The sequence below is a fragment of the Geotrypetes seraphini genome, chromosome 2 (genome assembly GCF_902459505.1).
Source record: "Geotrypetes seraphini chromosome 2, aGeoSer1.1, whole genome shotgun sequence".
Lineage (NCBI taxonomy): Eukaryota > Metazoa > Chordata > Amphibia > Gymnophiona > Dermophiidae > Geotrypetes > Geotrypetes seraphini.
The window spans coordinates 324,525,647-324,540,091 of NC_047085.1; the positions used below are offsets into that span (position 1 = coordinate 324,525,647).

The 14,445-nt window shown below is 43.1% G+C and overlaps 1 protein-coding gene across 5 annotated transcripts in view; it reads left to right on the forward strand.

Annotated features, from left to right (window-relative positions):
• The window catches only part of SLC4A7 (solute carrier family 4 member 7), a 363,361-nt gene that overhangs the window by 40,641 nt on the left and 308,275 nt on the right, over positions 1-14,445 (forward strand). For 2 of the 5 annotated variants that reach the window (XM_033930146.1, XM_033930149.1), the window contains exons 1-2: positions 911-1,057; positions 5,732-5,813. In XM_033930146.1, coding sequence (XP_033786037.1) covers positions 1,004-1,057; positions 5,732-5,813 — 136 coding nt within the window. In that variant the 5' untranslated portion in view covers positions 911-1,003. Of the gene's footprint in view, positions 1-910; positions 1,058-5,731; positions 5,814-14,445 lie in introns of those variants that run through there. The other 3 variants (XM_033930150.1, XM_033930151.1, XM_033930147.1) reach the window with 2 other exon arrangements.

Consider the following 14,445-nt stretch of genomic DNA (forward strand, 5'->3'; position numbering starts at 1 on the left):
AGAAAATGGCAGGAGGGAAGCCTGTCTATAGGGCCGCGTGCTGCAAATTACGGGGCTTTTCCCTCCTAATACATCTTGGGTTGCTGGGGAGGGGCCAAAGGCCCTGATTGGCTTAAAAGAGCGTCTCAAAAGTGATATTTTGGCTATATTCATGAAGGATTTAGCTGATATAAAACTCACCTTGGTTTGCTTCTGTTTAGCACAGGTGAAATGTCTGCAAAAACTAAGTCTAGTGTGCAGCAGATAGGACTGAAAGCAGCAGATTAATTTTATGTAACAAGTGATTATACAATTACGTATAATGTTTTGCTGTATACAGAATATAACTTGATCTTTGGTGAGCCAATAATACAAGCCTCAATTACCAAAACCTCTTAATAGAACATCATTCTTGCCCTGTATTGATTTTTTTTTTTAATTTATTTTTTTTTCAAAATTGCATGATCAGCTTACTTGTGAAATGTACGTATTTATCTGGTTGTGTCTCATTATAAAAAGATGTTTTTATGTCTGTCAATATTAGGAATAACACTGTCTATTCAATTTTAATATTTGCACAAATGCCTCACCTGTAGTGGAAAAGCCCTTATCAAAAATTTTGAGAAGGAAGGAAAAAATACACCTTTTGATTTTTGCTCATTGCTACTGAAAAATTTTTTGACTGAAGTTGGCATGGTTCTGTTTTTAGCCACTACTATCTTGGAGTGAACATTTTTAAGACTGTATCAGCATAGCTTCATTTCCTTTTTTGGTTTTCTCCTGGGCTGGAATTGAATACATGCCATATTCCTGAAATCTCTTGTTCTGACTGTGTGTGTGTGTGAGTGAGACATAGGTTTGGGCTTGGAAGATTAAATAGCTTTACAGGATAGTGATTGGCTATTGGGTACACAGCAATTTGTTAAGGGTTCAGCAGTGCTTGGCACTGGGTCCTAAAGCAATCGGATATACACTGGTTTGGTATATTACCTTGCAGCATTTCAGACAAGGACACGGACACGCTATGCTGACAGACATTAACATGGAGAGGAGCCATTCTCAGAAGGAGCTGATATCTGTATGTAAACTGATTACTTGTCTTCTTTTAAAATCTGATTTCCTAGAATGTAACGTTATGTGAAGCCACAGGAAGGTGAGGGGTATTTATCAAGCAGTCTCGGATTAGTATCCTAATATCCTTGTGTCCTTGATGGCGCAAGTAATCTCTAAAAGAACTGTTGCTCTTTGCAGTGGATAAGGATTTGCTTGGTTTATTCTCAGGTCATATTAGCTGTTGTAGATTGTTATAGATATTAAAACCAGGGTAGCTGTTAATGTTGTTTGGGGTAGCAGAATGGGGTTAACAATAACAAAGATTTTTTTAAAAAGCTGAATAGAGGTCTGTTTCATGCTTATGAAACAGTAATAAATAACATTTCGTCTAGCAGTTGCTACACATTATGTGTTTAAAGGGGCATTCAGTAGACAGTGATTTGTCAAATTTTTGGCACTGGGGAAGAGGATAAATCCTGAAAAACATTTTGACATGCTAGGTTTGTAAAGAGACTTACATTATCCTGCTTTATTTTAGAATACATATTTAATGAATAGTTTTAATTAACCTCCCCACCATAAACTATACTCACTGTTATCTCAACCCCCCACAACTCATTCCCTGTGTACATTTTGAGGCCGAGATTACATTGTTGTTTGTTAAATTTTATGTATGCTTGCACAAATTCATGCACACTTCCCTTTAATCTGTTTATCATTCTTTTTTTTCACTTAGCTGTTTTTATGTAAACAAACTGTTGATATCTGACACAATGGCTAGTAATATGATCCCAAATTTTAAATTAAATTATTATGTTCTCTGAAGAAGCTAACATGACTTTTTAGTCTGAAGGAAAGGACAGCTTATGTGATTGCTCTGTGTACATGCATGCCTCTTAGGATTTCATTCAGGGTAAAGAGGATAGGACTTGTATACCATTTTTTCTGTGTGTGGTTACAATCAAAGCAATTTACATATTTTAGACATGTACTTATTTTGTACCTGGGGCAATGGGAAGTGTTACCGTATTTTCACCCATATACCGCGCACCCGTGTAAAACGCGCACACGGATATAGCGCGCGGGGAACAGAAATTTATGTAAAAAATTTTTACTATAGCGCGCACATGCGTATACCGCACATGCCGCCCCGACTCTCCTTTCCGAAGGACCTCTCACACCCCCACAGCCTCCCCCCCTCCCGCATGGAGAAGCTGCCTACCGTTGTTTCCGATGCCAGTGAGCCCAGCTGCTTCCTCTGCCGGCGGTCCCGCCCCTTCTCTGAGCCCTGCGCTACGCTGCTTCCTCTTCTGATGTCAGAGAAAGGGCGGGACCGCCGGAAGAGGAAGCAGCGCAGCGCAGGGCTCAGAGAAGGGGCAGGATCGCCGGCAGAGGAAGCAGCTGAGCTCACTGGCATCCAGAAACAATGGTAGGCAGCTTCTCCAGCGGGAGGGGGAGGGGGGGGAGGCTGTGGGGGTGCGAGCGGTCCTTCGGGGTGATGAATCGGACGTCGGGAGGGGGAAACTATGTAAAAAAAAATTTGTACAACGCGCTCACGTGTATAACGCGCATGGTTATGCACGGTTTGTAAAATCGTGTATAACGCGTGCGTTATATGCGTGAAAATACGGTAAGTGACTTGCCCAAACTCACAACCTCATGGTGCTGCTCTAACCCTTAGGCCACTCCTGTACTTCTGCCCATACCATATATCAAGTGTGTAATGAATATGTCCTTGTGTTTTGAATATTGTTACACCACAGCTATTCAAGCAACACTTGTAACTCTACTTCCTTGTGTTCTGAGACTGAATTGTTCTGAATGAGTGGGTGTTATATGCTCCTACCAGCAGATGGAGGTAGAAAAAAATTGATTTCTTCCTGTAAACTCGATAGCATAATCTTCTGGCGTTCAGTGGAAAACTGCAGTATTTTATTTATTTATTTATTTTTTTAAACCATATGAAAGGTAGTTCAGGCTCCTGGTCTGCTGCTTACCTCCAGCCCTGCAGGCCACAGCTGCACAACTTGGTAGAGCTTAACAACTGCTCCTGGTCCCTGGACCTGTCATGTTAGTGCATGGAGTATTGCTCCACTGCCCTCAGTCATGCTTTTTAGCTACCACTGGGTAAGAGATCGGCCAGAAGGGAGTGTGTCCTCATCCCTCCTCCCCTCATTGCCTGTACACTTTGAGTGTGCTTTCCCGAGCTCCCCTTGCAAATAGAATAAACCTGTTCTGCCTGGTTTAGCTTTCTTGTTTTTTTAAGGGAATAAAGCCAAGTGTTCTCTTAAGCTTCCGTGGTTGGCATCATTGTTGCACTTGTCCGTGTCTCACTGTGTCTGCATAGGTAGAATTCACATTTCAGCCATCATGCTGTGACTCTCTTGAGGGTGTTCTGTGAGATCTGCAATTTCTTTTATATAGTAGGTCCTCTAACCTGATTGATTGGAGTTTGAGGTGAATGAGGCAAAATCCATTGGTCACGAATATGAATTTTGGTGAGAGTTTGCTGGTCACAAATTTGAATTGTGAAGGGAAAGTCCATTGGCCACAGATTTGAATTTTGATAGGAAAGTTTGTTAGTACACAAATTTTAAATTTGTGGCAGGAAAGTCTCTGTTCACATTTTTAAAATTTTCTCAGAATAGAGGCTGGGAACTGAGATGGAAGGCAAAGCATTTATCCTCGGCCCCAGTCCTTTTTGTGCTAAATTTTCTTTTTGTTGAGCGGTTGCCATGCTTTGTTTATGGAGTGCCCTTTATTTGAAGCTATTGGGGAGTCTTGGTATCTAACTCTTTGAGTCTTCTTGACCACCAGTGGTTGTCTTTCTCCAGGACTTTTGTATTCTCAAATCCTAATCATATGCCCAGTTTCCTTGGCATGGAGGGCTACAGCAGATTTTTCTGCGTTGCATAGTTGTGATGTCTCTTGTGCTCTTTCAGCCTTTCCTCTATGGTGCTTCCAGTTTTGCCAATATAAGATTGGCAACAATTGAATGGGATATTGGAGATTCCATGGATTTGGAGCAGAGGTAAATGGTTTTTCACATGTGAATGTGGATTCAAGTTCCTGTGGTGCACTGTAGGCTGTCTTGATGTTATTTTTCTTTAGCAGTTTCCCTATACGATCTATTACTCCTTGGACATAAGGGAGCACTACCATTGTTTGTTCTGTCTGTTGTTGGTGGCTGTTGCTTTCATGAGTTGGGTTGTTCATGAGTTTTAGGGCTAGAGAGGTAGCACCTATTCTGTAGCCATTAGTAAGAAATGTGTCCTGGAGGGTGTTCTGTTTTCTTTCTGAAGACTGCCTGGGTCACAAACTCCTAGTGCTCTGGTCATTAGTGTATGTAGAACCCCTCTCTTTATGGATGGGTGGTGATTGGGCTCTGCATGCCAATAATGGCTGGTATAGGTGGGTTTTCTGTATACTGTGTGTCCCGGACTTCCATCTGACTTTTCTGATCATTACATCCAGAAAGGGAAGACATCCGTTGGTCTCAGTCTCCATGGTGAATTTTATGTTGGAGAAGCTTAGAAATTCAGAGGTTTTCCCATTCGTGGGGCTAGATGACTGAAGTGTTGGCTACATAGTGGGTCCACATTTAGGTTTGAGCTTGACACTCTCCAGTAGGGTGGATTTGAGAAACTCCATGAATGTTAGCTATCACTGGGAAGAGGGGGGAGGGGGGAGCCCATCGCTGTGCCTTCTGTTTGGGCATAGTACTGTTCCAGCACTGATAGAAAATTGTCTTTAAACAGGAAGTTGCTAGGTTTGTCCATTCCAACCTGAAGATCCTTTCTGTTCAAGCATGTTCCTTTTGACATCTTCATTAAAGCACTTCTCATGATGTTTCATTCAGGCCACCAGGCCTTGCATTTCTTTATTGCTGTATTTGCATGTTGCATGCATGCCTGCCTGCCTTACCCGTAGATAGAGGAACTTCATTAAAGTATTCCCAGACTGTGTCCGTTTTTTGGCCTGCTGCCATTATATGTTTTCTCTTCCAAGGACAGAATAATATGATAAACTTCAGGCTATACACACAAATATCCCAAGACTTGTGGAGTATTCTGCTTAAAAGGTCTCACTAATATTTACTGCTTGCCCCTTCCTCCTCACACTTATCTCCTTGTGGAGACATATAAACTTAGCACTTAAGAGGTAAGAGGTTGATTCTGTAAACACTTCACCCTCCCTATTTGTGGGGGGTTAGGGGCAGAGCCGGCCCGCGAACAGGGAAAATTTGCAAATAACTTTTGAGCCGGCTCTGACCCATCCCGGACCTTACCTGGTAGTCTAGCGGTGATGCGGGGCAGGAGCGATCTTCCTATACTCCTGCTCCATGCAGAGCCATGCTATGAGTTCCTGTGGTCTCACAAGACTACAACAGGAACTCCAGGACCAATGTCCAAACTGGAAATGTATAGGGCTCCATAGATCTTTTGTGATAAGTAAGACTTTTAACTATAAACAATGGAGTGGCTAGAATAGCTTCTGAAAATATTGCAAAATAAAATAACCAAAACTCTGGTTTGTCATGTTTTCTGTGTATACTTGCCATTCAGTGGCAAGCTGCAAGTTGCCCCCCTTTGCTTTAAAATAAAAGGGCAAGGATTAAGTGGAGATGCAAGCATTCTTTTTCCATGTATAATGGGCCTTAACTTCTTTATTAACTACGTTGTGTTTTTCTTTACTTTAGGGTCATGATGAAGAAGCAGTTGTGGATCTGGGCAAAACCAGTTCAACAATCAGCACAAACTTTGAAAAGGAAGAGCTGGAAAGTATGTATTCCAAAATACAATATAATGCTTTGCAATACTAAGGCCTAAAAATAGTTTGTAGCTTCTGAATTCCACCTCCCTCCTGTTTTCCACAACTCATCAGTTTGGAGGACAGTGGGCTAAGAAACTTGGACTTAGGCTTAATTATCATTGTGGCTCTTTGTGACCATAGGTGAGTCACTTTCCCTTCCCTCAGGTACAAAAACCTAGATTGTGAACCCAGTAGGGGCAGAGAAAGCACCTTCTTAGAATTTGTAAACTGCTTTGTTTTTATCACAGAAAAGGCAGTACAGTAAAACCTTGGTTTACGAGCATAATTTGTTCCAGAAGCATGCATGTAATCCAAAGCACTCGTATATCAAAGCAAATTTCCCCATAGGAAATAATGGAAACTCAGACGATTAGTTCCACAACTCAAAAACTTTAATACAAAATACTGTATATCAATTTCTTGATTCTTTTTTGAGTGTGAATTTGCTTCTACTATTACTACTACTATTTATTATTTCTGTAGCTCTGAAAAGCGTATCCAGCGCTGTAAATTTACCATGTAATAGACAGTCCTGCTATTTGAAATAGTCTAATAGTGTGTCTATTTTTAAAAAAATTATTATTATTCATTATAGTAAGCCTGTACTAGATTAACACAGGATATATTTTAGTTAAAGCATGTCAAACTGAAGATGCTCTGGTGTGCAAGATAAAATGCTTCTCTGAGAAAAAGCAGGTACCGTAATTTTTGGTTAAGATGCACTTATGCATCTTATAAAGCGAAGGTAACTTTTTTTAAACACCCCCCAGGTGTACCTTTTTTAAAATGACCCGCTCGTTGGGGGTACATGGGTTGACTGCTGCCTGCCGCTGCTCCCCACCGCTGCTCCCTGCTGGCTGCCACTGCCCCACAACTCAAAGAAGGTAAGGGAAGGACCAGCGTGCAATGATTGCATGTCGCCGGCCAACAAGCCTTCTCCCAACGTCTGAACTGACGTCGGGCAAAGGATTGTGGGCCGGCGATGTGCAATCACTGCATGCTGGCCCTTCCCTTCTTTGAGTTGCGGTGCAGCGGCGGACCGGGGCCAGAGGAGGAGGAATCGGCGGAGGGTAGGCAAGTTTCAGTGCGCAGCAGGGAGGACAAAGGACAAAGGCTGGAAGGCAGTGAGGGCAAGGAGGCACCAACTCGTGACATGGGAGGGAGAGAGAACGAAGGACAAAGGCTAGAAGGCAGTAAGGGGGCACGAACTCGGTACATGGGAGAAAGGTAGGTCAAAGAACAAAGGCTGGAAGACAGTGAGTGGGAGGGGGCACGAACTTGGGATATGGGAGGGAGGGAAAAGAAAGGGATAGTTCTTGGGCCTGAGTGAAGAAAGAAAGAAAGGAGACTCATGAAATCACCAGACAACAAAAGTAGGAAAAATTATTTTATTTTCAATTTAGTGACCAAAATGTGTCAGTTTTGATAATTTATATCTGCTGTGTGTATATAAAAAATGAAATGAACAGCCTGGCAGGGAAGGGGAGACAGAGTGCAGAGCCTGGTATATATTAGTACACAATTTGGTTCAGAATGGTTTTTTTCCGGTTTTCCTACTCTAAATTTAGGGTTCGTCTTAAGGTCCGGAGCGTCTTATGGAGCGAAAAATACGGTATATTCTCACATGTGAGTCTTCCATGGAACCCAGAATGGACACTACCAAGTGCACTGTCACTTTACATTTTTTAAGGCAGTGAATGCACCGCTGGTTTGTCAGCGCATTCCCACCCGACATTAGCTCGTGGGATCATTGGTTTGTTTTCCTGGAAGCTTGTGTCTTCAGTGTTTTCCTTAGCGCATTAAACATTTTGAGGTTTTGCTATCTTTCTGTCATTTTTCTTTCTTTTTTGTTGAGTTTCTTCATTTTTATTAAAGTTCCAGGCATTGTTATAATAAACCTTCCACGTTCTCTCACCCTTCTACCCAGAGGCGTCCTAGACAACATTAATCTCAGTCACAACCTCTGTCAAAACCACATTAATCCTTTTGACTTTCTGATAGCATTGCCAACATCTCTGTGTCTTTTCTGCCAGATTTCCCAATAGGGGGCAAGATCAATCACTTTATTTTCATTGGATCTTCATAATATTAAACCAATGGGTTCAACAGTTGGTGGATCAGGGTTATGTCCTTCATGTACTTCAAAAGCCTCTGAACCACCCTTCAAGAAAGTCTCTTTTGAACTACCACCAGAAGACCCTTCAAAAGCTCTCAGCCTTTCCCCAGCTCAATGCAGTAGAATAAGAACCTCTGCAGGAGAGGGGCCAATGGTTCTTCTCCAAGTATTTCCTGATACTGAAAGACTGTAGGTCTCCATTTAATTCTGTATCTCTGTGCTCTCAAATACTTAGTGAAGCAGAAATTTTGCATGGTCTCTCTGGGAACTCTTATTACTTCTATTAGACAAGAGCAATTGGCTTTGATCTCTAGATCTCAAAGAAGTGTACACTTGTATTTCAGTCCTATCTGCCCACATAAGAACATAACATAAGAATAGCCTTATTGGGTCAGACCAAAGGTCCATCAAGTCCAGTAGCCAGTTCTCAAGGTGGCCAATCCAGGGCACTAGTACCTGGCCAATACCCAAGGAGTAGCAGCATTCCATGCTACTGATCCAGTGCAGATATGATTCAACAGAGGGAAATTATCTCACTGTATTAACTATCTTCATTCAGTTATTTAACTCATTAATTATTCACCGTTCCTCAGCGGGCCACCACACACTCAATTAATCTCATAGTGAGTGGCTTTACGCTCCCACTCCTCATAGGAACCGATTAGTTTTTGATATTATACTTTTTAATGCAATTTAATATATAAATAATTCAATACTAAGAATACTTAGCTTAAAGCTGTTAGCTTGTTAGCAAGACGCTGTGCGGGGGAGTTTATGTAAAGACACCGACATGTTTCGCCCGTATGAAATGATGGGCTTTCTCAAGGCTCCAACTCCCTGTGGAATATAAAGTATCAGTCTAAATTACACTAATCCACCTTCCCAACTTCTTACAAGACTATTGCCAAGTATAATGCTCTAAAATATATTTAAATCTTTCTTACCGCTCATACATATTCAGCCACCATAGCGTCAAGACGGAATGGCTGGCCGGCTCTGAATCACGTGTTTTATAGGCTCCACCTCCCCACGTCAACGATCCACCATATTGTGGGCCGTGACGTGAAGGGACGGGGTCAATCGTTTCGTACAGTAGTTATAATTAAGTACACTGAATATCTCAATGACATGGGGACACCTCGAGACTTATCAGATCTCATAAAAGGGAAGCCCACTCTAGCTCATTATTGAGCCCAAACGGAACTACTGAGTTTAAGCGGTAAATCCACCGCTGCTCAAGCATGTTCAACCTCTGTTCCCAATCCCCTTTTAATTCATTAGGTTCCATATGGTCTATGACTCTCCATGTTAATTGATGAATCCCGTGATTTTTATCGATACAGTGCTGAACTATTGGGGCTTGTATGGCTACAGTTGTAATACGCGATTTGTGTTCGTTAAGCCGAACATGGATCGCTCTCTTAGTGCGCCCCACATAAACTAGATTACACGGGCATATGATCACATAAATGACCCGAGGGGTCTTGCAGTTGGTATTAGCCCTAGCTTTAATTACATAGCCAGACTGAGGGTCAATCCATTGGGGACCCTCCAAAGTCGAGTGGCACCATTGACACTGTTGGCATTTTTCATGACCCTTTATCTTACTAGGGTCCACTCTCGTTCTATCGGATTTAAGAAGTGCTTGTCCTATGGTCCTACCCCGACGATGGGAAAACATGGGAAGTTCTGTAAAGATTCCATATAAACTCAGTGTAGGCCAAAATTGTTTGATATAGGAGATTAGTACTCCTGAGGCGCTAGAGTAGGGCAAAACACAGACAAGACGGTCTTCCTCTTTCTCACTGAGTTTTTCTTGAAGTAAAAGATCTCTCTGGGCATACCTAGCCCTGAGGTAAGCCTGCCTGACAGCTTTTCTCGGATACCCTCTTTCTAGGAATCTGCCCTCCATTTCTTTAGCCACCCTTTTAAATTCTACTAAAGTAGAACATACTCTTCGTATCCTCAGATATTGACTAATGGGTAAGTTATATCTCAGATGGTATGGATGGTAGCTATTAAAATGGAGAAGTGTATTCCTCGCTACCGCTTTTCTATATAAGGTGGTATATATCCCTGTTTCATCCTTGTTAATTAGGATGTCAAGAAATTCAATCGTGGTTTTACTGTAATGGGCAACAAATTGAAGGTGTGGGTTTAAAGTATTGATCCATATACAAAACTTCTCCAGATCTTGTTCTGTCCCATCCCATATAATGAAAATATCATCTAAGAATCTTTTCCATGCTTGCATGGACTGGAAAAATGTAGAAGGATATATGAATTCGGTCTCAAACTTCCCCATATAAAGGGTGGCTATGGATGGAGCCACTGTTACTCCCATAGCGACCCCCTCTGTCTGCTGGTAAATAGTGCCACTGTACTCAAAAAAGCTCTTTTTAAGAACCCATTCAGCTAACCTTAAAAGGAATGCATTAGGTATTCTCTGGTGTTCCGTTCTGTTCTCTATGATGTCTTTAATAATGGAAAGAGCGTCATTTTGGGGGATCTTTGTATATAAAGACACTACGTCGAGAGTCACAAGAATAGAGTTTTTGTGGGGGGTTATTTCCTGGAGGGTCCTCAGAAAGTGTGAGGAATCTTTCAAGTACGATTTTACCTTGATTGCTTCTATCTTTAAAAATATGTCGAGGAATTTGGAAAGTGGTTCTAATAGGCTGGTTCTGGTGTTCACTATAGGCCTTCCAGGTGGCCTGGTGATACTCTTATGTATTTTCGGTACAAAGCGAATGGTAGGGGTTCTAGGGTGTTTTTCTAGAAGAAACTGATATTCTTTAATAGTAATGTGGCCTTGTTCATAATGATGAGTAATGAATGAAAAAATATCTTTCATTAATGGGCCTGTCGGATCTTGTGGGAGGACCTTATAAGCTGTCCTATCTTGCAGTTGTCTATCGGCTTCGTCCTGATATTTTTGAAGATCTTGAACCACTATTGCCCCTCCCTTGTCTGCTTTGGTAATAGTGATGTTCTCCATGTCCCGAAGTTGGTGGAGTGCTTGATGTTGTTGATAAGTGAGGTTATATTGGATGTCAGAGGGCTTCAACGATCTCTCGTATTTGGTTAGCCCATCCAATACCAGATCTTTAAATGTGTGTAATGCTGGATCCAGTTGCCCAGGAGGTGTCCATTTAGATTCTTTTTTAATAATGGACAAATCTTCCCGGTCCGGAATAGGTGTCTGTGTTTGGAAAAACAGCCTGATGTTTAGTTTTCTAATAAATTTGTGGAAAGCTATCTTAAGGGTAAAAAAATCGGGTTTTTCCTGGATCACATAACCCAAACCCAACTGAAGCACTGAATTTTGGCTTGATGTTAAAGCCATAGAGGATGTGTTAATTACTAGAGGCATATAGTCTATAGTTACAGAATTTACTGATCCAGTGCAAACATGAGCTTGCCCCATGTCTGGTAATGCATTCCAGAGCTTAACTATTCTCAGAGTGAAAAATATTTCCTCCACTCAGGATTTTGTAGACTTCAATCATATCTCCCCTCAGCTGTCTCTTTTCCAAGCTGAAGAGCCCTAACCTTTTTAGTCTTTCCTCATATGAGAGGAGCTCTATTCCCTTTGTCATCTTTATCACTTTTGAATAGGTTCTCGCCATTTCCAGTACAGGATCTTACCCTTTTGGCCTTGTACCAAGGCAGAGACACCATGTTTCTCATTGCGCCTCTTTTACCATGTCAACCATGGTTCTCCCTCCTCCTACAGCTCACTGTTTGGCAACCCATCTCACTCAGCTAATTCCCACAGAACGAAGTCTCTCTACTTCAACCCAATCTACACTCATTAGCTTCATAGTGTGGTATCTCTCTCCAGATGGGTAGACACTTTCACCCTGTCTGTTCCAGTATTAGCTAGCATTAAAGCTTCAGAAAAACTTCCACACAGCGCTGTTATTGCTTCAGATTGACTTGCTTCACTGTCTGGTAGAGGTATTCACGGGAACTGGGATCCCCCTAGGTCAACAGGACTCCCACGGGGATGGAACTGGGGTTCCTATCCTGAGGCCTACCTAATTTCCGGTACAGTGCCGTGCTGCGCTCCCAACGAATCAACAGCAACAATCTCTGTCACGTAGGAATAGAGCTCAGCACAGGCACACATTGGTTCAGCTGCAGCACAACGGGCCAATCATAAACAACCTTAGAACTCTGGGCCAATCACAAATGACCGTAGAGTTCTAAGGTCATTTGCGATTGGCCCGTTGTGATGCAGAGCCACAATTAGCTGGTAGGAAATGAGCCGTGAGTCAGAGGAGGGAGAGCCGGCGGTTGAGTTTCTGCTTCTAGGGAGCTGCGGCGCTTCACTTTTCATTGCCTTTTCGTGTGCATCTAAGGAGCTGTTTTGTGCAGCTGCCCGAGCGAGGAATGGGATGGTTCTCTGACTCCCAGCTGTGTTCTGCCCTGCCCCACCTGATCTGGCCAAAGTTGCGCAGGGTAAGTGTGAGCACTGGGTCCAGAGAAGGGAAGGACCTTGGAGGGGGGGGTTTAGAACCCTGCACCTCCCCCTCCACGACTCCTTCTGCCGTGGTGAAGGTGGCTACAGCTCCTGGGCACTGGGGTGGCTGTCTGGGAGAGGGCCTACTCCCCCTGCCAAACCACTTGGCAGGAGCTGGCTGGAGCTGCTGAGGTCAGGTTAGTGGGGGTGGGGGAAAGGCTTGGCGGGTGCTGGGGCTTGGCATGCATGTGACAGATGGGGAGGAAAGAGAGGAGAGCCTATTCTGCCCATAGGTTAGGCAGAGGTGGGCTTGGGGTTGTGGGTGACAGCTAGGGTGAAGGGAGAGGAAAGAGACAGGCAGGCCAGGGTGAGGAGAAGAAAGAGTGAGAGCTAGGAATGAAGGGAGAGTGAGGTGACAGGGAGGGGGAGGGGTACAAGATAGCAGCGACAAGTAAGCAGGCAGTATGGCTAATATGAGAACTAGCAAAAGGGATAGGTGACGACCATCATGAGAGGTAGGGAGAATGAGGGAATGGTGCTATGGAGCATAGGATGACAGGTGGCTAGAGAATAAGGTGGCAGACAGGCCAGCCTTCTACCTTGGGCAGAGAGAGAGGTAGGGAGAGTGAAGTGGCAGGCTGGATGGGATGAAGGGGAAGGAGAGAATCTGGTGACAGGAACAGGCATAAGGGTTAGAGAGATGATGGTGACAGCCAGGCAGGCCTGCCAGGATCAGGGGTAAGGAGAGTGTGGTGATGGTGACAAGGAGGCAAGTGGGCCAGTGTGAGGGGTAAAGAGGTTGTGTTCTGTATGTATGAAAAGAATTGTTTTCTTTTAGCGTTGACTGCACAGGATTGATCTGTATTAATCTGGCTTCAGTTTAACAATGTTTTAATGCTCACTGCAGTGTTTATGATGCTCCCTTTTCCTAGGTGCACTCTTTCTGTGCGACTCATGGATTATTACTAAAAATATTTTTTTATAGAGAATAGGGGGGTATTAAAAAAAAAAAAGAGAGGGGTGTTTAAAAAAAAAATGATGTTTTTATTATTGGTTTAAGACTTAAAAAAAAATCAAAACTTTCTGAAGTAATTGCTGCTTTTTATGGGGACAGGTAACTTTTATGGGGTGATGGGCGGGAACGGAGAGGATTCCTTGTAGGGATGGGCGGAGATGGAGGGAATTTTGGGCGGGGATGGGTGGGATTTCTGTCCCTACGCAACTCTCTACTGCAGGGGTGCCCACACTTTTTGGGCTTGCGAGCTACTTTTAAAATGACCAAGTCAAAATGATCTACCAACAATAAAATTTAAAAAAAACACAACGCACACTGTACGCATAAAAAATGTTAATTATCATTCCTATTCCAGGGTTTTTCAAAGAGGTCAAAGCAGATGACTCTATGCACTATCACCTCAGTAACAACCATACAAAAATAGACAAATATACCCCCCTCCCTTTTTACTAAACCATGATAGCAGTTTTTAGAGCGCAGGGAGCTGCGCTGAATGCCCAGCGCTGCTCTCGACGCTCATAGGCTCCCTGCGCTAAAAAACTCTATTGCGGTTTAGTAAAAGGGGACCTTAGTGTAAAATATAGACAGCAGATATAAATTGAGACACATTTCGATCACTTTAAATTTAAAATAAAATCATTTTTCCTACCTTGTCTGGTGATTTCATGAGTCTCTGGTTGCACTTTCTTCTTCTGACTGTGCATACAATCTTTCTTCCCTTCTTTTAGCCTGTATGCTTCTTTTCCTCCAGACCTCATTCCTTCCCCCCAACTTTTCCTTCCTCTTCCCTGCCCTTTCTTTCTCTCTGCCTCCCTTTCCTTTTTTTCTGTTTCTCTTCTTTCCTTCTGTCTCCCTGCCTGCCCTTTTTCTTTCTTTCTTTCTTTCTCCCTGCCCTCCCCCAAGACACTGCCACTGCCATCGGGGACCCAAACTGCCATCGGGGACCAGGACCCAAACCGCCACCAATAACAGGCCCGAAAGCCGACGCCAATAACACGCCCAAAA